We start from the raw sequence: 22,845 nt of genomic DNA on the forward strand, positions 1-22,845 counted from the left end.
ATGGAGAGGCATTCCAGGAATCACAGGTGCTTGCTGGGCCGTTTCTTATCAAGAGAAAGGGAGACCTGTACATTTTCTAAGGACTATGTGACATTCCTCAGGTAAAGGGTCTGGGGATCTGGGATCCCTGGGCAGAGAGGAGAAGCCCTGCTGACAAAGAGAGTCCTCCATGTTGCACCTAGTTCAGGGCTTGCCAGTCATATTGGACTCAGGCCTCAGCAGCAGGTTTCCCAACAACCACCCAGTCACCACTGATGGAACTATCCGTGGTGCAGGGTCAGCTGCCACCTGAACCTCAGTGTTCATTTTCTCCCTCCTCCTCCCTCCTTCCCTCTCTCCCTGCCTTTCTTTCCCTCCCTTGTACATTCTTTTCCTTCTCCTCAACCTTTAGCGCTGCTTTAGTTTTACCAGGCAGAGTCTCCTTGCTTGTATAGTCCAGGCTGACATAGGTCCTGCTGTCTATCCCAGGATAACTTCACACCCATGGTCCCCCTTTTTAAGCTTCCACATTCTGAAACGGCAGCCCCGTGCCAATGCTCCAGGCTCAGCACACTCTTTTCTCCCAGCATTTAGGTTGTCCCTTGGGAGGGTCGGGTACGAATGGGGCAGGCGGTAGAGATTGGTTGGAGACAGTTGTGTGAGGACCCAGCACAGACAGGGATTGAGGAAACAGCAGCAGCCACGAGACTGGTTCATTGTGCATAGCTCAGCGTGTGCTGCAGAGCAGGACTAAGATTAGTGTCCCTGATGGCGCATTACAGCACAGAGCTGATAGGGAGAGGGGGCAACTGGAAGAGCAGAGGTGCCATGGTCACTGGGCCGGGGCTGTCCCTCGGGCACTGAGAAGCTAAAGCGCTGCAGGAGGCAGGTGAAGAACAGGAAGAGCTCCATGCGGGCCAGGGGCTCCCCCAGGCATACTCAGCGGCCTGTGGGTGGGAGAGGGGCTCAGTCAGCCTGGGACCTCATTCACGCTCCACCCTCCACGGCACCCTGGGAAGACACAGGGAGCCAGGCACCCCACAGGCACCTGCTGAGAATGGCATGAAGGCCTCATGCTTCACAAAGTGGCCCTGGGCATCCAGGAAGTGTTCAGGATGGAACTGGAGGGGCTTCTCCCACACAGTAGTCTCGTCCTTCAGCACGGAGGACAGGTTGGGGATGAGGGTGGTCCCCTGGCAGGAGACACACGGTGTGGACATGGACTGGGGCAGAGATGTGGAGACCCTGGCCACCATGATCACATTCGAAGTCTCCACCTCACACACTGGCTCCTTTCACTCACCCTCAACCCCGGAGCCTCTCAGCACAGTGGAAAGCCCTGTAACAGATCTCCCGAGGGTGCCCAAATCAACACATACCCTTGTGTGTAATGTTTCCTACCTTCTCCTTGGGTCATTTTCATTTGACATTTCTCTGCTCTATCTACGCCAGTGTTGCCATAGTAGCATGTGCTACAGGGCGGGGGATACGCTTTCTTCGGAAATTCGCTCCCTGAAAGGTCCTTGGCAGACTCATCCCACTTGGAAAAGAGACGTGTTCTGAGATTTCTACGCTTTTTCAGTTGTGGCTCTGGGGCTGGATTAATGAGTTTTTTTATCTTTCTCTGTGACTCCTAAAACAGCACAACTAATTTTATAAAAAAAATTTATTATTAATAGATTATCAAAAGCTTTAATAAAAATAATATGTAAAAAAATAAGTTTAAAAAAAGGAATGAATTAGATTTTGTATTAATAGGCATTAAGAATAGTAAAAAATTAATAGGTTCCTTCTTAAGAAAAAATAACATGAGAAGTACAGCTGGCACGAGTTTACCCCTCCCTTCAGCGTCTTGTTCCTAGGGAAGGTCATAAAGCTTTAGCAGGACATAAGGGAGGATGGTTGACAAAGGTGTGTTGAGACTTTGGCAGGTATTCGACTTGGCTCTGAGGACTATTACAGCTCCTGACTTTCCTCTTCACTAGTCAGTGCTAATGAAACCACAGTTTGAGGTTTTTGTTTCTTGTTTGTGTTGATCAGAAAGTTTCTAGGCAGAGATTTCTTGTGGGCACTGCCCTATGTTAAAACATAAACTTTGTATCCTTGGTAAAAGTCTGAATGTTCTGGAAAGCATGCCAATTTTAAGGTGCTTCCTTGTGAGATCACTATAAAAATACTAGCTTGACTTCAGTAAAATTGCAGCAGAGCCAAAACCATCAAGGTGTCTCTGTCTGTCAATTCTTCACCGAAACCGTGTCTTCCTGTCCAAAGCCTTGTTCTCCCACAGACGCCGGGAGCCCGACTGGGCCAGTCCGTGGCATTTCTCTTTCCTGAGGACTCTCTATAGCTGCAGTGTAGACAGCCAGGTTGGTCCTATCAGCATGCTGGAAATCTAGGCTGCAGTGGTCTTGGTTTGTTTTTTTTTGTTTGTTTGTTTGTTTTTTGGTTCTGTCCTTGCTTATTAGCCTTCATGATGTATTAGTAGGAGGGCCCCTGTCTATCTTGGGGATGCGGAAGCCCTGCACTTCAATGTCACGAGAGGCCAGGCGTGGCAAATTCAATGGGACGATGTCCGCAAAGCGCTGCACCTCATGGACCACAGCATTGGTGTAGGGCATGCGGGCCTGGTCTGCCATCTCTGGACACCGCGCCTGCCCGATGACTTCATCGATTTCCTGCTGGACGCGGCCTGGATGGACAGCACCCCTCAGGGAAGGAGCCCCAGGGGAATGCCCCTTGTCCCTCTACTATACGTAAGGTAAGGGCTAGGTCCATGGGAGAAAGATGGCTTCACCCTTGAGGAGTCTGGGTCAAGCCAGTGCTGGGAGCCACAAGTGTCCCCGGTAAGCTTGAGGAGTGTGTCTCTACCCTCCTTCTTTATTCTCAGCCCCATCCAGGCTCACGATGCACATCCAGGTGCAGGATCATGAGCAACAGGGCCCAGGACAGTGTGGTTGACATGGTCACCATCCCCGCCATGAACAGGTCAATGACCACCATGCGCAGGTTCTCATCATTGAAGCTGCTCTCAGGATTCCCCTTGGCCTGGGCCAGGCAGAAAGGATGGGCTCAGTGGGGAGAGGAGGTCCCACAATATCCTCCCACTGTCCCCAGGCAGCCCAGGTGCTGAGTCACTAACATAGGACCTCACCCATGTGGCCTCACAGCTCACAGGACCTCAGCTCACAGCCTCTGGCTCCATCCCTCACTTTCTCCACCTCAGCCAGGAAGGCATCAGTCAGGTCCCGGGGTGGCTGGGCAGGGTCCCAGGTGATTCTGTTTTCAGTCAACAGTTTATCCACCATGGCCATGAAGGTCTTCTGACCTTGTAAGGCCTTGTCAGCCAGCCCTGGGACACGCAGGAGCATCGGGAACGCATTTAGAGCCTGTGACAGCACAGAGGGAGTCTCAGGGCTTCCTCTTTGTAAAATTAATTAATTATTAATTAATCACTATTGTGGACGGGGCTCATGTACCAAGGTGTGTGTGAGCAAGTGACAGGATCAATTGTCTCTACCCTGCAGGGGTCCCAGGCCTCAAACTCAGGTCTCTGGGCTGCTTAGAAAGCTTCTTACCCGTTCTGCATTTGGCTGGCCCTCGGGGCTAGCTATGCTCAGTGTCCATGTAGACCAGTCTTATCCGTCAGCCTCCCTCACAATGGACCTGGGCCATCACCTGCCTCCTCCTAGTCACAGCCTTGAGGCTCTTGCAGCCCCAGGTGAACAAAAGAAATATTTTACCCTGGAAACCACAGCCATATGTGGCTTCCGTGTCAACAGAGGGCACAGGTCCTCTCGCTCTCTAGAAACCCTGAGCTGGGTCCACTTCTCCCCTCCTGTTGTCACAGGTTTGTCAACAGGCCTATCCTCCTGCAGTTGACTCCCAGAAGGCTTCTCCCCTGGCCTTGGTACACAGCTTCCTCTGGGAGGATGGGCCACACAGAAGTGGCTCTGCGGGCTGCCCTGGGCCTCCTACCTCAAGAATGAAGCCAGAGACCTCTGTCAGACATTCCTCCAATAATTTCAGCATCCTGATGAGAAAAGGGTCTCCATACTCGAAGCAGTGGGCAAAAATGAGAGATGTGATCATGTTGCACACAGCTTTGTTCAGAAGGGTTTTTGAATTGAAGGGGCTCCCTGGGAGTGGAGATGCAAGCATGTCAAGACACTGTTTCTGTCTCCCTGTGCCCGTCTGCATCCCTCAGCCATCACCCACCAGCCTGGTGGCTGAAGGCGTCACAGAGGTGGCCAGCCTCCTCTGTCACCCACTGCTCCTGAGATTTCCTGCCCAGGCCGAAGTTGTGCAGGGTGGACACACAGAATCGCCGCTGCTCTCGCCACTCGGGCCCGTAAGGTGCAAAAACCACACCTGCAGACACACCTGTGTGTGACCAAAGACACCTACCTGTGCTGTCCTCTGCTCCCGTCATTTCCCTTCTCCTCTGGGTTCAGTCCTAACCATGAGCATCTCAAAACCTTGAAACTACAATCCAGCACATGCCTCCTGGGTAGTCTCCACCCTGGATCTCAGTCGCTTCTTGTTGAATTGCTTGGCCACGCTTGCACCCGCATGCATGCCCTGTGCCTCCTTTGCACATCACCATATCTCCAAAGCCTCCACACAGCAGTTTACCTAGGTATTTGGGCCTCAAACCCAGGTACTCAAAGATGGGCACTGGAGGGCACTCAGCAGTGTCCTTTCCACAGGTCACCAGCACTTCCCGCACAGCCTTCAGTCCATTGATCACAACCACAGGCTTCCAGGCCATCTGCAGGCTGAACACGTCACCATAGCGGTTTTGGAGCTGTAGCAGAGGGACAGAGCGTTAAGGAAGCAGAGGCCCCACACACAGACACCAATTCTAGAACCTGGTTCATTGTACAAGCCCTGGCATACTGTGAGTGTGGGCACAGGGTTCCTGTGTATGTGTGTGCCTGTGTTAGTATTACTTTGACCCTTGTTCTTCAAATATCCTGGGAAAACAGTATTTCAGTGGTTCATCAGATCCGCCAGTCATATGAAGATGACTGTGAATATTGCCACATTTGTGAGCTGCCATGCAGGAGCTGGGAACTGAACAGGGGTCCTTTGGAAGATCAGTCAGTGTTCTTAAAAGCTGAGCCATCTCTCCAGCCCAAGATATCATGTTTGACAGACAGGATGCTAAGGGACTTGGGACCTTTATGGCTGCTCTCTGTTTAACCAGTCCTGAACCCTGAGGGCAAATCCAGCCGGGACTTTGCCCCCTAAAAAAACTTTTGCCCTAGAAAGTACCAGGGACCACCCCCAGAAAGCTGTGGTCTCTCGTGGGGGCCCAGCTCCCACTGTAACCTGTGGCCTCACCCCCACAATATGTTACTATGGACACTGGAACTTCTGTCACCTCCCAGCACTAACTGCTCACTCACCTTGTACAAGCTGTATGGCATGTTCTCTAAGTCCACCTGCAGCAGGTTACCTAGGACAGGCCATGGCACAGGGCCTGGTGGGTAGCCCGCAGTCCAGTGCTGGCGCCGATGCATCAGGTCTACCAGCAATATGAAGATGACCGTGAAGATGGCCACAGGCCACAGGCCAGTCCCGCCCAGCAGCTCCATGGCTGCCCCACTGCTCCCCAGGCTTCCTAGAGAACAGTGGACCACACTCACTACAGCCCCCTTATAAAGTAATGCCAGGCTTGCCCTTTGTCCCCGCCTACAGCCACATGTCTATATGATGTTTGGCCAGGGGCAGGGAGGGGCCAGAGATGTTCAGTCCCTCCCAAGGGCTGAGCATAATGGTTCTTCTGGCTGAGCACAGTAGAGGGATGTCTAGTGGACTCAGTGGGTGACCATGGTGTGCAGAAGAATCATCTGGCATGTCACCATGCAAAGCTTGGTGGCTTGAGGACATTGCCTCAAGGGAGATCAGACCTCCCTGGACCTTCATGGAACATGTCAGGAAATGAGGTGTGACCTCACTACCAGGCAATGGCTTCTGTGTGAGTGTGTGTGAGTGTGTGTGGGTATGTGTGTGTGTGTGTGTGTGTGTGTGTGTGTGTATGTGTGTGTGAAGCAGCGGGAGGATGTCTTCTACAGCTGAGAGAAAGCGGGTGCAGCAACTGTGGGTGAAGGAGGGGTGCTGGGGGAAAGGCTGTAGAACCTGTGTCATCTTCAGTACACATCTAGGGTCACTCAGGTGATCAGGAAAGCAAGACACACCACTTGGGAATCTTTCAGCTCTAGTTTGAGAAAGCTGAGAAATGGTCTGCGAATCATAGGGAGACTACAATATGGGTCGGGTACTTGTATCTACGTGGCCTCTGTCTTTTATTCACCCATTTTTTTCTTGGTGGTTGAAGCTCTCCCCCAACAGCCTTCTATATGGACATAGGTAGGGCAGGGGCCCATGGTTAGGGTGGGTATCCATGAGGAAAAGAGAAAAATAACACTCAAGCTTTCCTTAAATGGCACTTGTGGGCCTGGCACTGCTGGTCACACTGCACATGCCAACTTGTCACACACTAGGGTCAGCAAAGGCTATGACCCTGTCCTCACTGGAGATCCAGACCTCTGAAGACCAGAGGCTCAGAAGTCCCAGTGGAATGGAGACAGGTGCTCTCTGCTGCATCAGTTAGTGTGGCAAAGGAGGCAGGAGGTGAGTTGGAGTAGATGACCTGAGACCACAGCAAGGACTGGACACTGCTCTCCTCTCCACTGCCCATGCCACCTCCTCCTTAGTTGACCTCTATGTCACCAGAGCCTGTGGGTGGCTACATGCTTGTTGCTGGCCTGAAGACCCAAGTATGCTCTCTGTTCCTGTCCAGGGCTCTTGCCCTGCCCAACTCAGTTACATAGAATGGCTCCCTTGGTTGGGACACAGGAAGGCTCTTTCTCTAGCCCCAACTTTCTTAAAAGGAGGCCTGCATGAGAGTCAGGACTGGGAGGAGGAGTCGACTGTGCTCAGGTCCCTGCTAATCTCAGGCTGCTGGCTTCCTGCTGGTTTGCTCCAGGACCCTCCCAGGGTAACTGCAGGTGACTGGGTAAACCTGGTGTCAGAATGAGACAACACATTCTGCCTCTTTTCAGGTCTCCACCTGTCCATGTGTCCAACATGACATTATGAAAGGCACCCAGTGGTGCTCACTGAGGACTGGCCCCTGGGTGGGGTAAACTGACCCAGGCCCGATTTTCCTGCTTCAGGTAGTGAACCCCTGTGAGGTAAGTACACAGACAGGTGAGGGATGTCACACACTCTGTGTTGTGAAGGGTCTCTGGTCTGTCACCAGCTCTTGGGAGGTGGCCTGGATGCTCTGATAAACGTTCATACTGGCACTGTTTGCTTCCTCCACCCTCAGTCCATGGCCTCTCAGCCATGTGAATCATGTGTCTGTCAGGATCATGTGACTCCGGGGGACTGGGGTCCTGTGTTCAAGGCAGATGCACGGGTGTGCCATGTCTGCAACAGGAAGCTGGAACTGAGTCCTGGACCCCAGGGGTCAGCAGGGGGCTCAGATTTGCAATTCTGTGTGCACATGTCAACAGGTACCTTATCACTGTCCTCTGGACTCCCCTGCAAGGGACAACCACAACCTGGGCACAGCTCTCCTGGACTCTGTCCTGTGGGCCATTCCCCTTTGCTGGCTCCATTCTGCCTTGTCATTGATGTGAGATCAACCCTTAGTCTTAGAACCATTGGTAGGTCTTCTTCCCTAGGCATGATGGGAAGTGCTAACAAAGTTGGCTTGGGAAGTGATGTCACTTGCTCACTGGGATGACAGTCACTCTTGAGTGCTTCCTTGGGAAAGTTCATTTTGGACAAAAGATGGTGGAGGTTGGTTAGGGTTGTTGCAGCTTTCATCCCCGGAAGGTTACTGTGGCTCTCATGGTGTGAGGCCACAGTGAGACTGTGGCTAGTTCTGATGGGATGTGACCTATGGAATCACAAACCACAGAACCAACGTTTGAGATGGTGCTAATTGTTATGGAAAGAAATGCAGAATTTGTAAACATTTTGATTTTAACTATTTTGAAAACTGTCAAAAGACAGAAATGAAAGGGAAAGTGAATCAAAGTACAACAGCAGAATGTCAGTCAGGTACCAGAGAGAAATTGACTTGGAAGAGCCAAGAGTCCCTTCTGAGAAAGAAGGGCCATGATCCCAACAGTCCACAGCCACTGTGCACGGGTGATCTGAGCTTCAACACTCCTCAGGCTAGTTAGAAGAACAAGCTGAGATGTTAGACACACTTGACAGGTGGTGCAGTGAGAAGAAACCCCCCCAGGAAAGTGTTCCAGGGGCTTTGGTAGTGTGACTTCCTGTTGTGTTGAAGTGGTTCATGCTGGGGTGTGTGCTGGACCACACGAGGCTGATGGACATGTGGAACCCACAAGAGCTGCTCCTGCAGAGGAGTCTGTACAAACTGCTGCACATGCACACAAACCTACAGCATACCACACACACGCCTACATATCATATACATGCCTACACACCATACACATGCCTACATCACACACACATGTGCCTATATAATAGACAAATGAACACACATACACACACACACTGGAGTGTGGTGCACCAGAAAGTTCTGAGTGAACACTGAGTGTGTGAAAGGCCTTGGGATCAATTCCCAACACACACACAAAAAAGTAAGGCTGGTTAATATTAGTGATGTCTGACAAAAATAAAAGCCCAAAATATGTTCAGACAAATGCCTGAATTTGCCTTGTATAGTCAGGAGTATGGCCAGGGCAATAGAGTGACCTCAGCTGTGGATTTCTGTGTGCACATTCCAGGACAAGTACCTGAGTCCCATTATGCTTGAGGGAGACCTTGCCTTGTTCCCCATCATACCCTAAGCCTGAGAAGCATACTTCTCTTTTGCCCAGTTACAGGCTTCTAGTTATTTTTATTAACCAACCAACTATATAGTAGGGAGAAAGGTTTACCCAACATTGTTTGTATATGTGAGAATGTGCTCCTCTGTGTAGTAAGCAGATCTTGGGAGCTAGTATTTAGCATTTCAATACAAGGCACCAGACAAACCTCCAACATAACACAGTAGTCATTCATAGGTCTTTACCTTTGACATAGGGTCAATCACTAAACATTGGCACAACTACCTCTCTTCTTACCTCATCTCTACTCTTCCATCTTTCCTCCCTTTCATCCCCTCCTCCTTCCCTTCATCACCCCCTTGAGACTGTCATCCATCCCATAGTTTAGAGAAAAAAAGTCTCATTAAGTAATCCAGGCTACAAAGACCATACTGGCCTTGAATTGCTGTCTTCCTGCCTCATCCTTCCATGTGCTATGCTGACAGAACTATTCTTGGCTCAATAGACTCTTCTCATTAAGATTCTTCATAGGTTGGGCTGAGGCAGAAGGAGGGGCAAGACTGATTGTAGACTGTTGACCTAGGACACAACTGAGACTAGGATGGGGATTGGATCAGGAGTCTGAGTTGAGGCTACAGAACTTGTTTATTGAACATGAATCAGCCCAAGCTGGGGGCAGAAGGGATCTACTGGGCCTGCTAGCACACAACTACACAGAGTTGGTAGGGCTTTGGAGTAACTGGCAAAGCCTTCATATTGCCATAATCACTGGGCCGGGGTTGTCCCTCAGGCACCGAAAAGCTAAAGCGCTACAGGAGGCAGGTGAAGAACAGGAAGAGCTCCATGCGGGCCAGGGGCTCCCCCAGGCATGCTCGGCGGCCTGTGGGTGAAAAAGGGGATCAGTCAGTTTGGGTCTTGATTGGATCTCTATCCTCCACAGCACCCTGGGTAGACACAGGGAGCCAGGCACCCCACAGGCACCTGCTGAGAATGGCATGAAGGCCTCATGCTTCACAAACTGGCCCTGGGCATCCAGGAAGTGCTCAGGATGGAACTGGAGGGGCTTCTCCCAGACAGTCTCGTCCTTCAGCACGGAGGACAGGTTGGGGATGAGCATCGTCCCCTGAAAGGAGACACATGGAGTGAACATGGACTGGGGTGGGGATGCCCAGAACCTTGCCCCAAATTCCACACGCCATCTTCTTCTACACACACTGGACCCCTTCCCCACAGTATCTGTGCCCCTTCACTACTGATTAGCACCATGTCCCAGTGTGCAGAGTTTCCTGAACTGCTCTATGTCTAAACTCACCGCGCTTCCTGCTTCCATAGAGATTCCCAGGCAATAGCTACATTGTGTTCCCACCCAGGACAGTTCTATCCCCATTTGCAAATCCATGATGTATGTCAGTCTTGGTCTTTCCTGCCTGTGTTGCCATTGACCATGTGAGGTCAGAAGGACCCCTGTCTACCTTAGGGATGCAGAAGCCCTTCACTTGGATGTCACGAGAGGTCTGGTGTGCCACATTCATTGGTGCGATGTCCGCAAAGCGCTGCACCTCATGGACCACAGCATTGGTGTAGGGCATGCGGGCCTGGTCTGCCATCTCTGGACGCCGCGCCTGCCCTATGACTTCATCGATCTCCTGCTGGACTCGGCCTGGATGGACAGCACCCCTCAGTGAAGGAGCCCCAGGGGAATGCCCCTTGTAACCTGTACTATTCGAAAGGGAAGGCCTGGGTCCATGGGAGAAAGATGGCTTCACACTTGAGGAGTCTGGGTCAAGCCAGTGCTGGGAGCCACAAGAGTCCCCAGTAAGCTTGAAGAGTGTGTCTCTATCCTCTGTCTTCTTCCCCCCCAGCCCAGGCAGGCTCACGCTGCACATCCGGGTACAGGATCATGAGCAGCAGGGCCCAGGTCAGGGTGACTGATGTGGTCACAATTCCAGCTCCAAACAGGTCAGCAGCAACCAGTCGTAGATTTGCGTCATTGAAGCTGCTCTCAGGGTTCCCATTGGCCTGGGCCAGAGAGAGAGACAGTGGACTCAGGGCAGATAGGGAAAAGCAAATAATCCCTTCACAATGTGTCCAAAAGGACACACTTGGGGTCACTGGGTTATTTACAGTGCACTAGACACCATATCCCATAGTCTCTCACCTTTTTCATCTCAGCCAGGAAGGAGTCAGTCAGGTCTCGAGCTGGCTGGTCAGGGTCCCAAGTCCTCTTGTGCTCAGTTATCAGCTTGTCCACCATGCTCATGAATGACTTTTGCCCAGGGAAAACCTTGTCGAACAGCCCTGGGATGCGCAGGAGAACTGGGAACGTGTTCAGAAGCTGTGACAGCCACAGAAATCATTAGGAAGTCCTGCTCCTCCCGTATACATTAATGTGTTAAGTAAGATTTCTAATCATTATCATCCCGGTTCAGTGTGTGTGTGTTTGTGTGTGTGTGTGTATGATGTGGGGATGCTGTGGACTCACAAGGATGGTGAGGTCAGGACAAACATACAGAGTCAGCAGGGCCTGCTGGAACTTCATGGCCTGCGGGAACTCAAGTGCCATGCCTGCTCAGCGAGGTCCTTCACCCTCTGACCATCTCTTTGGCAACCACCTGGGTACTTCAGCTCATTGTTGATCTCAACCATCTCAGTTTTCAGTCTCTTCCACAATAGACCCAGGCCCTGGGTCTCTTGTTTGTTTGCACTCATCACCTGCCTCTGTCTAGTTCCCACCTTGGGGCTCTTGTAGACCCGTGGTGAGCAGAAGGGCTATTCTAAACTGCAATCTCTCTGGCTTTTGTAGCTACCATATACACAGACGGCCCCGGGTCTCATCTTCTTAGAAACCATGACCTTGGTCCACTTGACCCTCCTGTGGTCACAGGATTGTCAGGCTCTAGGCTTCTATTCCAGTGGCTGACATGTCATATCTGCTCTCAAATGCCCTGCTACGGGAAGATGGATGGCACAGCAGCAGAACTGCAGGCTCCCCTGAGCCTCCTACCTCAGGAAGCAAGCCTGTATTCTCGCCAATACTGTCTTCCATTATTTTTAGCATCTTGATGAAGTAAGGGTCACCATAGTCAAAGCGATGGGCATAAATGAGAGATGCGATCACGTTGCACACAGCTTTGTTCAGGAGCTTGTAGGGACTTACAGGGCTCCCTGGGAGTGGAGATGCAAGCATGTCAAGACATTGTTTCTGTCTCCCTGTGCCCGTCTGCCTCCCTCAGGCATCACCCACCTGCATGGTCGCTGAAGGCCTCACAGAGGTGGCCAGCCTCTTCTGTCACCCATTGCTCCAGAGATTTCCTGCCCAGGCCAAAGTTGCGCAGGGTGGACACAGAGAATCTCCGCTGCTCTCGCCACTCGGACCCGTAAGGTGCAAAAACCAAACCTGCAGACACATCTGTGTGTGACCAAATCACCTGGACATGCTGTCCTCTGCTGTCATTCACTGGAAGGAATGTCACTCATAACCATGTTCCTTCCCCTCCAAACACATGTCTATCACACATCCACACAATGCTCTGTAGGCTCTAGGGTAGACCTCAGGGGCTTTTTGGTGAATTGCTTAACTGTGTGTCCATCAGCCTGTCCCCTGTACCCAACATCTGGCTCTGATCCCATCTCTCCCCCCACAGAGCCTTTTGCCTTTAGCTTTGGGTCCATAGCCATTTTGCTGAAAGATGGGCAGCTCAGGGCGGTCAGCAGTGTCCTCTCCACAGGTCACCAACACTTCCTTCACGGCCTTCAGTCCATTGACCACAACCATTGGCCTCCAGGCCATCTGCAGGCTGAACACTTCACCATAGCGGTTTTGAAGCTGAAAGAGCAGGACACAGCACTTATGAAGTAGAGTCCCCCGCAGGTCCTAGAACCAGGAACACTGCACTAGCATTGGCATAGTTTGTGTGTGAGTATGTATGTGTGTTCTCTAGCACACACATATGTTTGTGTATGTGCACATGTATGTGTTTATGTGTGAGCACATGTGTGAGTATTACTTGGGATTGAACCTCTGTCCTCACCTATCCTGGCAAATACCCTCTTCCACTGAGCTCCATCCTCTGAATACAAATTTTAGTGTACTAGTTTGCAGCTCTAATACTTTTATACCTTATGTTGGGATGCCGTGTGCTTTCCTTTGGCCATAGTAACTAGGATGCCTCGCTTTATTCTGCTTCCTGTGGAGTCTTCTTCTAGTATGAAGCGAGATTTTGGCATTATGGCTGCCATTATTGCTGCTGTGCTGTTTCCATTGCTGCAGTCGACACTACTGTCTCTGCGGTGGCCATGGCTAGCAAGGTATAGACTGCAGAGGCGTTAAGTAACCTCTCTGCTAATGTCGCTCATGCCCTGGATCTTGTCCAAGAGCAAGTTGACACGCTCTGGCAATTGGCTCAGTTGGGGTGCGAATGGAAGATGCAAGGTCTCTGCATTACCTCTGTACAATATCAGAATTTTACTAGTGCAGCTAATCTATCAAAAGCTTTGTCGAAATATCTTACAGGGAATTTGAGACTACCATGCGGGAGTTGAGACTGGCTATAGTCCATGTGAAGTCCCCTAGATTCGATCTTTCGTTGGCTACAGGATGGACATCGTGGATCCTCCCTGCAATCAATCATCTCAAGGAGTGGGCGGGCATTGGGGCGGTAGCATGCCTTCTGGGGCTGGCCTCCCTGGTGGGCCTGTGGGTTTTGTGTCAGATGAGGATTACACACAATAGAGACAAGGCCATGATTATTCAAGCATTCACAGCAATTGAAGCTGGACAATGCCCTCAAGCATGGCTTGCCGCCATGAAATTTTAAAGCGTCATGTTAAATTTTAAGGCTGCACAGCTGAGCGCTGCATGTGAGGTTCACTGACTGCTGATAGTGATCTCATGGAGAGCATGTCTGATAGCATGCGGGTTTGTACCACCCTTCCCCAGTCAATTCCCACTCTACCTCCCGCCCCCGAAAAAACTGGTACTGGAAGGGTTGGGATAGGTTTGGGCTGAGAGGACTGATGCAGAGTCCCTACAAGGTCCTGAGTTGGTTGCCGGAGATCAGACCTCTACTCTCGCCTGTTTGGTTAAAAAAACAAAAAGGGGGAACTGTGGAGAGCTGCATGTGCTGCGCCCTAATGAGGGTACCGGTTTCTGCCTTCCACCATCCCAAGGGCGAGTGCTCTCGTGATAAACAACTCCTTATTGGCTGTGGTGTGTCTGATGATCTGCTGTCTACCTATCTGCACTTCCCACGTGGCTTCCTGGGATTGGTTGGCCCCAGAGTTTTTATTACTGGGGAGGGCTCTCCTGGGGGAAGAAGATTGCTCGAACTTCCTGAATAAACTACTTGGAGAAGAGTTCGTGAGCCGCGCCTTCCTTGCTGGTCAAGGTGGTCTCGACAGTGAAGGGTCACTTGTCTGTCACCAGTTCTTGGGAGGTGGCCTGGATGCTCTGATAAACGTTTATACTGGCACTGTTTGCTTACTCCATCCTCAGTCCATGGCCTCTCAGACAAGTGACCATGTGTCTGTCAGGATCATGTGACTATTGGGGGACTGGATCCTGTGTTCAAGGCAGGTGCACAGGTATGCCAAGTCTGCAACAGGAAGCCACAACTGAGTCCTGGCCACCAGGGGTCAGCAGGGGGCTCAGATTTGGATTCTGGGTGCACATGTCAACAGGTACCTTATCATTCTCCTCTGGACACCACGGCAAGGGACAAACAGAACCTGGGCACAGCTCTCCTGGACTCTGTCCTGAGGGCCATTCCCCTTGGCTGGCTCCATTCTGCCTTGTCATTGATGTGAGATCAACACTGAGTCTTAGAGCCATTGCTAGTTCCTCCTTCTTCCCTTGCATGATGGGAAGTGCTAACACAGTGGGCTTGGGAAGTGATGTCACTCACTCACTGGGATGACAGTCACTCTTGAGTGCTGCCTTGAGAAAGCTTAGATTGGGCAAAAGATGGTGGAGGTTGGTTAGGGTTGGTGAAGCTTTCATCCCTGGATGGTTACTGCAGCTCTCATGGTTTGAGACCTCAGTGAGACTGTGGTTAGTTCTGATGGGATGTGACCTATGGAATCACAACAACAGAATCAACGCTTGAGATGGTGCTAATTGTTATGGAAAGAAATGCAGAATTTGTAAACATTTTGATTTTAACTATTTTAAAAATTCTCAAAAGACAGAAATGAAAGGGAAAGAGAATCAAAGTACAAGAGCACAATATCAGTCAGATCCCAGAGAGAAATTGACTTGGAAGAGCCAAGAGTCCCTTCTGAGAAAGGAGGGCCATGATTCCAACAGTCCACAGCCACTGAGCAGCTGTGCACGGGTGATCAGAGCTTCAACATTCCTCAGGCTAGTTAGGAGAACAAGCTGAGACGTTGGACACACTTCACAGGTAGTGCAGTGATGAGAGATCCCCCAGGAAAGCATTCCAGGGGCTTTGGTAGTGTGACTTCATGTTGTGTTAAAGAGGTAGATGCTGGGGTGTGTGCTGGACCACACAAGGCTGATGGACATGTGGAACCCGGAAGAGCTGCTCATGCAGAGGAGTCTGTACAACCTGCTGGCCATTCAACAAACCTACATCATACCACACACATGCCTTCATATCATATACATGCCTACACACCACACACATCCCTACATCACACACATGTGCCTATATAATACACACATGAATACACACACATACACACTGGACTGTGGTGCACCAGAAAGTTCTGAGTGAACACTGAGTGTGTGAAAGGCTTTGGGATCAATTCCCAACACACACACACAAAAAATAGTAAGGCTGGTTAATATTAGTGATGTCTGACAAAAATAAAACCCAAAAGATGTTCAACAAATGCCTGAATTTGCCTTGTATATCAAGGAGTATGGCCAGGACAGTAGAGTGACCTCAGCGTGTGGATTTCTGTCCTGTACAGTCCAGGACAAATACTTGAGTGCCCTTATGCTTGAGTGAGACCTTGCCTTATCCCCCATCATACCCTAAGTCTGAGAAGCATACTTCTCTTCTGCCCAGTCACAGGCTTCTAGTTATTTTTATTAACCAACTTACTATATAGTGGAGAGCAAGGTTTACACAACATTGCTTGGTACATGTGAGAATATGCTCCTCTGTGTAGCAAACAGATCTTGGGGACTAGTATTTAGCATTTCAATACAAGCACCTGATAAACCTCCAACACAACACAGTAGTCATTGATGGGTCTTTACCTTTGATATAGGGTCAATCACTAAATATAGGCACAAGTACCTCTCTTCATCTCTACTCTTCCATCTTTCCTCCCTTTCATATCCTCCTCCTTCCCTTCATCACCTCATTGAGACTATCACCCATTCCATTGTTTAGACAAAAAAAAGTCTCATTAAGTAGTCTAGGCTATAAAGACCATGCTGGCCTTGAATTGCTGTCTTCCTGCCTCATCCTACCATGTGCTATGCTGACAGAACTGTTCTTGGCTGAATAGACTCTTCTCATTAAGGTTCTTCATAGGTTGGGCTGAGGCAGAGGGAGGGGCAAGACTAATTGTAGACTGTTGACCTAGGACACTGCTGAGACTAGGATGGGGATTGGATCAGGAGTCTGAGTTGAGGCTAAAGAAGTTGTTTATTGAGCATGAATCAGCCCAATCTGGGGGCAGGAGGGAGCTACTGGCTATGCTAGCGCACAACTGCACAGAGTTGGTAGGGCATTGGAGTAACTGGCAAAGCCTTCATATTGCCATAATCACTGGGCCGAGGCTGTCCCTCGGGAACCAAGAAGCTAAAGTGCTGCAGGAGGCAGGTGAAGAACAGGAAGAGCTCCATGCGGGCCAGGGGCTCCCCCAGGCATGCTCGACGGCCTGTGGGTAGGAGAGGGGATCAGTGAATCTGGGTCGTGGATCGCTATCCTCCACAGCACCCTGGGAAGACACAGGGAGAAAGGGACCCCACAGGCACCTGCTGAGAATGGCATGAAGGCCTCATGCTTCACAAAGTGGCCCTGGGCATCCAGGAAGTGTTCAGGATAGAACTGGAGGGGCTTTTCCCACACAGTCTCGTCCTTCAGCACGGAGGACAGGTTGGGGATGAGCATCGTCCCCTGAAAGGAGACACATGGTGTTAACATGGACTGGGGTGGGGATGCCCAGAACCTTGCCCCAATTTCCACACACCATCTTCTTCCTGCACACACTGGATCCCTTCCCCACAGTATCTGTGCCCCTTCATTACTGATTAGCACCATGTCCCAGGTCGCAGGCTTTCCTGAATTGCACTATGTCTAAACTCACCGCACTTCCTGCCTCCCTGGAGACTCCCAGGCAATGGATGCAGTGTGTTCCCAAGCAGGACAGATCCCTCCCCATGTGCAAATCCAGGGTGTATATCAGTCTTGGTCTTCCCTGCCCCTGTTCCAGTGACCATTTGAGGTCAGAAGGGGCCCTGGCTACCTTGGGGATGCGGAAGCCCTGCACTTCGACGTCACGAGAGGTCAGATGTGGCGCATTCATTGGGGCAATGTCTGCAAAGCGCTGCACCTCATGGACCACAGCATTGGTGTAGGGCATGCGGGCCTGGTCTGCCATCTCTGGATGCCGCACCTGCCCTATGACTTCATCGATCTCATGTTGCACTCGACCTGGAGAGACAGCACCCCTCAGTGAAGGATCCCAGGGGAATGCCCCTTGTCCCTCTACTATTAGTAAGGTAAGGCCTGAGACCATGGGAGATAGATGGCTTCACACTTGAGGAGTCTGTGTCAAGCCAGTGCTGGGAGCCACAAGTGTCCCCAGTAGCTTGAGGAGTGTGCCTCTACCCTCTTTCCTCTTCCCCCCCAGCCCAGGCAGGCTCACGCTGCACATCCGGGTGCAGGATCATGAGCAGCAGGGCCCAGGTCAGGGTGACTGATGTGGTCACAATTCCAGCTCCAAACAGGTCAGCGACAACCAGTCGTAAATTTGTGTCATTGAAGCTGCTCTCAGGGTTCCCATTGGCCTAGGCAGGAGAGAGACAGTGGACTGAAGGCAGAGAGAGAAAGGCCAATAATCCTTTCTCAATGTGTCCAAAAGGACACGCTTCTGGGTCACTGGTTTATTCATAGCACACTAGACACCATATCCCATAGTCTCTCACCTTTTCCATTTCAGCCAGGAAGGCGTCAGTCAGGTCTCGAGCTGGCTGGTCAGGGTCCCAAGTCCTCTTGTGTTCAGTTATCAGCTTGTCCACCATGCTCATGAATGACTTTTGCCCAGGGAAGACCTTGTCGAACAGCCCTGGGATGCGCAGGAGAACTGGGAACGTGTTCAGAACCTGTGACAGCCACAGAAAGCATTAGGAAGTCCTGCTGCTCCTGTATACATTAATGTGTTAAATAAGATTTCTAATCATCATCATCCCGGTTCTGTGTGTGTGTGTGTGTGTGTATTTCTGTGTGTGTGAGTGTGTGTGTATGTATGATGATGTGGGGATGCTGTGACCACACAAGGATATTGAGGTCAGGACAAACATACAGAGTCAGCTCTGCCCTTACACTATGGCCTGCAGGAAGCCTTACTGCCATGACTGCTTGGCGAGGTCCTTCACCCTCTGACCATCTCTTGGGCAACCACCTGGGTACTTCAGCTCATTTTTGATCTCAACCATCTCAGTTTTTAGTCTCTTCCACAATAGACCCAGGCCCGGTTTCTTTGCACTCATCACCTGCCTCCTGTCCAGTTCCCACCTTCGGGCTCTTGTAGACCCACGGTGAGCAGAAGGGCTATTCTAAACTGCAATCTCTCTGGCTTTTGTAGCTACCATATACACAGACGGCCCCGGGTCTCATCTTCTTAGAAACCCTAAACTTGGTCCACTTGTCCCTCCTGTGCTCACAGGATTGTCAGGCTCTAGGCTTCTATTCCAGTGGCTGACATTTCTACAAGATCTGCTCTCAAATGCCCTGCTTCAGGAGGATGGATGGCACAGCAGTAGATCTGCAGGCTCCCCTGAGCCTCCTACCTCAGGAAGCAAGCCCTTACTCTCTTCCATACTGTCTTCCATTATTTTCAGCATCTTGATGAAGTAAGGGTCTCCATAGTCAAAGCGATGGGCATAAATGAGGGATGCGATCACGTTGCACACAGCTTTGTTCAGGAGCTTGTAGGGACTGACAGGGCTCCCTGGGAGTGGAGATGCAAAGCATGTCAAGACATTGTTTCTGTCTCCCTGTGCCCGTCTGCATCCCTCAGCCATCACCCACCAGCATGGTCGCTGAAGGCGTCACAGAGGTGGCCAGCCTCCTCAGTCACCCACTGCTCCAGAGATTTCCTGCCCAGGCCGAAGTTGCGCAGGGTGGACACAGAGAATCTCCGCTGCTCTCGCCACTCGGGCCCGTAAGGTGCAAAAACCACACCTGCAGACACATTTGTGTGTGACCAAAACACCTGGCCATGCTGTCCTCTGCTGTCATTCCCAGGAAGGAATTTCACTCATAACCATTCTCCTTCCCCCCAAAATACATCTCTATCACACATCCACAGTAAGCTCTGTAGTCTCCATGGTGGACCTCAGGTGCTTTTTGGTGAATTGCTTAAATGCGTATCCCTGAGCCTGTCCCCTGTACCCCATGTCTGGCTCTGATCCCATCTCTGCCCCCACACAGCCTTTTGCCTTTAGCTTTGGGTCCATAGCCATTTTGCTGAAAGATGGGCAGCTCAGGGCGGTCAGCAGTGTCCTCTCCACAGGTCACCAACACTTCCTTCACGGCCTTCAGTCCATTGACCACAACCATTGGCCTCCAGGCCATCTGCAGGCTGAACACTTCACCATAGCGGTTTTGAAGCTGAAAGAGCAGGACACAGCACTTATGAAGTAGAGTCCCCCGCAGGTCCTAGAACCAGGAACACTGCACTAGCATTGGCATAGTTTGTGTGTGAGTATGTATGTGTGTTCTCTAGCACACACATATGTTTGTGTATGTGCACATGTATGTGTTTATGTGTGAGCACATGTGTGATTGTTACTTGTGATTGAACCTCTGGCCTCACGATTCCTGGAAAAATACCCTCTTCCACTGAGCTCCATCGTCTGCCTGAGACTTGATGCCTTGGCCCTGGGGCATCTCCTCTTCTAAGTTCAGCAAAGGACTCCTGGAAGGTGACCACACAGCTGTCCCCTTTCCAGAGCCAGAAAATGTCCTGGGGCTCCTAGCATCTTCACACAGGAAGAAACTCTGGTTCCTTGACTTGGGCAATGAGGCCAGACAGCACACAGCACGAAGACATTCAAGCAGCCACAGCCCCTCTTGGTGACCTTACAGACAAGCTGCACTAGGCCTGCCAGCTCCCACCACGCTAAGGCCTCATCTCTGACAGGATCAGAGGAGACTTGGGACGTCCATGCCTGCTGTCCTGTCCAACCAGCCTGCACACTGACAGCAAAACCTGCCTCACCTCCTGGACTTTGCACTCCAAAACTTTTGCCCTAGAAAGTCCCAGTGCCAACCCCAGGAAGCTGTGGTCTCTCTTGGGGGCCCAGCTCCAACTGTAACCTGTGGCCTCACCCCCACAATGTGTTACTATGGACACTGGAACCTCTGTCACCTCCCAGCACTAACTCGCTCACTCATCTTGTACACGCTGTATGGCATGTTCTCTAAGTCCACCTGCAGCAGGTTACCTAGGACAGGCCATGGCACAGGGCCTGGTGGGTAGCCCGCAGTCCAGCGCTGGCGCCAATGCATCAGGTCTACCAGCAATATGAAGATGACCGTGAAGATGGCCACAGGCCACAGGCCAGTCCCACCCAGCAGCTCCATGGCTGCCCCACTGCTCCCCAGGCTTCCTAGAGAACAGTGGACCACACTCACTACAGCCACATTATGAAGGAGTGCCAGGCTTGCCCTTTGCCCCCGCCTCCAGCCACATGTCTGTGTGGTGTTTGTCCAGGGACAGGGAGGGGCCAGAGATGTTCAGTCCCTCCCAAGGGCTAAGCATAATGGTTCTTCTGGCTGAGCACAGTGGAGGGATGTCTAGTGGACCCCGTGCGTGACCATGGTGTGCAGAAGAACCATCTGGCATGCCACCGTGCAAAACTTTGGTGGCTTGAGGACACTGCCTCAGAGAGAGATCAGACCTCCCTGGACCATCATGGAACATGTCAGGAAATGAGGTGTGACCTTCACTACCAGGCAATGGCTTCTGTGTGAGTGTGTGTGTGTGTGTGTGTGTGTGTGTGTGTGTGTGTGTGTGTGTGTGTGTGAAGCAGCGGGAGGATGTCTTCTAGAGATGAGACAAAGAGGGTGCAGCAACTGTGGGTGACAGAGGGGCTGTTCGGGGGAACGGCTGTAGGACGTGTGTCATCTTCATTACAGATCTGGCATCACTCAGGTGATCAGGAAAGCAAGACACACCACTTGGGAATGTTTCAGCTCTAGTTTTCAGAAAGCTGAGAAATGGTCTGAGAATCATAGGGATACTACAATATGGGTCGGGTACTTGTATCTACGTGGCCTCTGTATTTTATTCACCCATTTTTTTTTCTTGGTGGTTGAAGCTCTCCCCCAACAACCTTCTATATGGACATAGGTAGGGCAGGGGCCCATGGTTTTGGTGGGTATCCATGAGGAAAAGAGAAAAATAACACTCAAGGTTTCCTCAAATGGCACTTGTGGGCCTGGCACTGCTGGTTACACTGCACATGCCAAGCAGTGTCCTCTCTACAGGTCACCAACACTTCCCTCAAAGCCTTCAGTCCATTGACCACAACCATTGGCCTCCAGGCCATCTGCAGGATGAACATGTCACCATAGCGGTTTCAAAGATGAAACAGCAGGACACAGCACTTAGGGAGTCCCCCACAGGTCCTAGAACCAGGAACACTGCACTAGCATTGGCATAGTTTGTGTATGAGTATGTATGTGTGTTCTCTAGCACACACATATGTTTGTGTATGTGCACATGTATGTGTTTATGTGTGAGCACATGCATGTTTGCATGTGTGCACATGTGTGATTGTTACTTGTGATTGAACCTCTGGCCTCACAATTCCTGGGAAAATACCCTCTTCCACTGAGCTCCATCATCTGCCTGAGACCTGATGCCTTGGCCCTGGGGCATCTCCTCTTCTAAGTTCAGCAAAGGACTCCGGGAAGGTGACCACACAGCTGTCCCCTATCCAGAGCCAGACAATGTCCTGGGGCTCCTAGCATCTTCACACAGGAAGAAACTCTGGTTCCTTGACATGAGCAGTGAGGCCAGACAGCACACAGCTCCAAGACATTCAAGCAGCCACAGCCCCTCTTGGTGACCTTACAGACAAGCTGCACTAGGCCTGCCAGCTCCCACCACGCTAAGGCCTCATCTCTGACAGGATCAGAGGAGACTTGGGACGTCCATGCCTGCTGTCCTGTCCAACCAGCCTGCACACTGACAGCAAAACCTGCCTCACCTCCTGGACTTTGCACTCCAAAACTTTTGCCCTAGAAAGTCCCAGTGCCAACCCCAGGAAACTGTGGTCTCTCTTGGGGGCCCAGCTCCCTCTGTAACCTGTGGCCCCAACCCACAATGTGTTACTATGGACACTGGAACCTCTGTCACCTCCCAGCACTAACTCGCTCACTCACCTTGTACAAGCTGTATGGCATGTTCTCTAAGTCCACCTGCAGCAGGTTACCTAGGACAGGCCATGGCACAGGGCCTGGTGGGTAGCCCGCAGTCCAGCGCTGGCGCCGATGCATCAGGTCTACCAGCAATATGAAGATGACCGTGAAGATGGCCACAGGCCACAGGCCAGTCCCACCCAGCAGCTCCATGGCTGCCCCACTGCTCCCCAGGCTTCCTAGAGAACAGTGGACCACACTCACTACAGCCGCTTTATGAAGGAGTGCCAGGCTTGCCCTTTGTCCCCACCTCCAGCCACATGTCTGTGTGGTGTTTGGCCAGGGGCAGGGAGGGGCCAGAGATGTTCAGTCCCTCCCAAGGGCTGAGCATAATGGTTCTTCTGGCTGAGCACAGTAGAGGGATGTCTAGTGGACCCCATGCAAGACCATAGTGTGCAGAAAAATCATCTGGCATGCCACCA

At 51.3% G+C, this 22,845-nt stretch overlaps 3 protein-coding genes across 3 annotated transcripts; all 3 read right to left on the reverse strand.

Moving 5' to 3' along the window:
- Positions 1–676: 676 nt before the first annotated feature.
- LOC110554095 (cytochrome P450 2D9-like) lies at positions 677–5,650 on the reverse strand. Its single transcript, XM_021646497.2, is given in 9 exon segments — positions 677–926; positions 1,028–1,174; positions 2,483–2,668; positions 2,883–3,024; positions 3,189–3,365; positions 3,955–4,115; positions 4,195–4,347; positions 4,612–4,783; positions 5,388–5,650. Coding segments are annotated over 9 exon segments (1,518 nt in total). The 5' UTR covers positions 5,577–5,650; the 3' UTR covers positions 677–735.
- A 3,771-nt stretch (positions 5,651–9,421) lies between these two features.
- Positions 9,422–12,434, reverse strand: LOC110554122 (cytochrome P450 2D3-like). The gene is made up of 7 exons (XM_060388978.1): positions 12,040–12,434; positions 11,800–11,960; positions 10,954–11,130; positions 10,673–10,814; positions 10,268–10,455; positions 9,777–9,918; positions 9,422–9,675 (listed from the first exon to the last, which is right to left on the reverse strand). The coding sequence occupies exons 2-7, from the start codon at positions 11,851–11,853 to the stop codon at positions 9,605–9,607; spliced, it is 774 nt and encodes a 257-aa protein (XP_060244961.1). The 5' UTR covers positions 11,854–11,960; positions 12,040–12,434; the 3' UTR covers positions 9,422–9,604.
- Positions 12,435–16,395: 3,961 nt separating this feature from the next.
- On the reverse strand, positions 16,396–22,642 carry LOC132646027 (cytochrome P450 2D3-like). The gene is made up of 9 exons (XM_060388977.1): positions 22,388–22,642; positions 19,435–19,606; positions 19,025–19,177; positions 18,784–18,944; positions 17,920–18,096; positions 17,640–17,781; positions 17,238–17,425; positions 16,747–16,888; positions 16,396–16,649 (listed from the first exon to the last, which is right to left on the reverse strand). Exons 1-9 carry the CDS (start codon positions 22,574–22,576, stop codon positions 16,468–16,470), a joined length of 1,506 nt encoding a protein of 501 aa, XP_060244960.1. The 5' UTR covers positions 22,577–22,642; the 3' UTR covers positions 16,396–16,467.
- Between the last annotated feature and the right edge of the window lie 203 nt (positions 22,643–22,845).

The sequence above is a fragment of the Meriones unguiculatus genome, chromosome 8 (genome assembly GCF_030254825.1).
Source record: "Meriones unguiculatus strain TT.TT164.6M chromosome 8, Bangor_MerUng_6.1, whole genome shotgun sequence".
Taxonomy (NCBI): Eukaryota; Metazoa; Chordata; class Mammalia; order Rodentia; family Muridae; genus Meriones; species Meriones unguiculatus.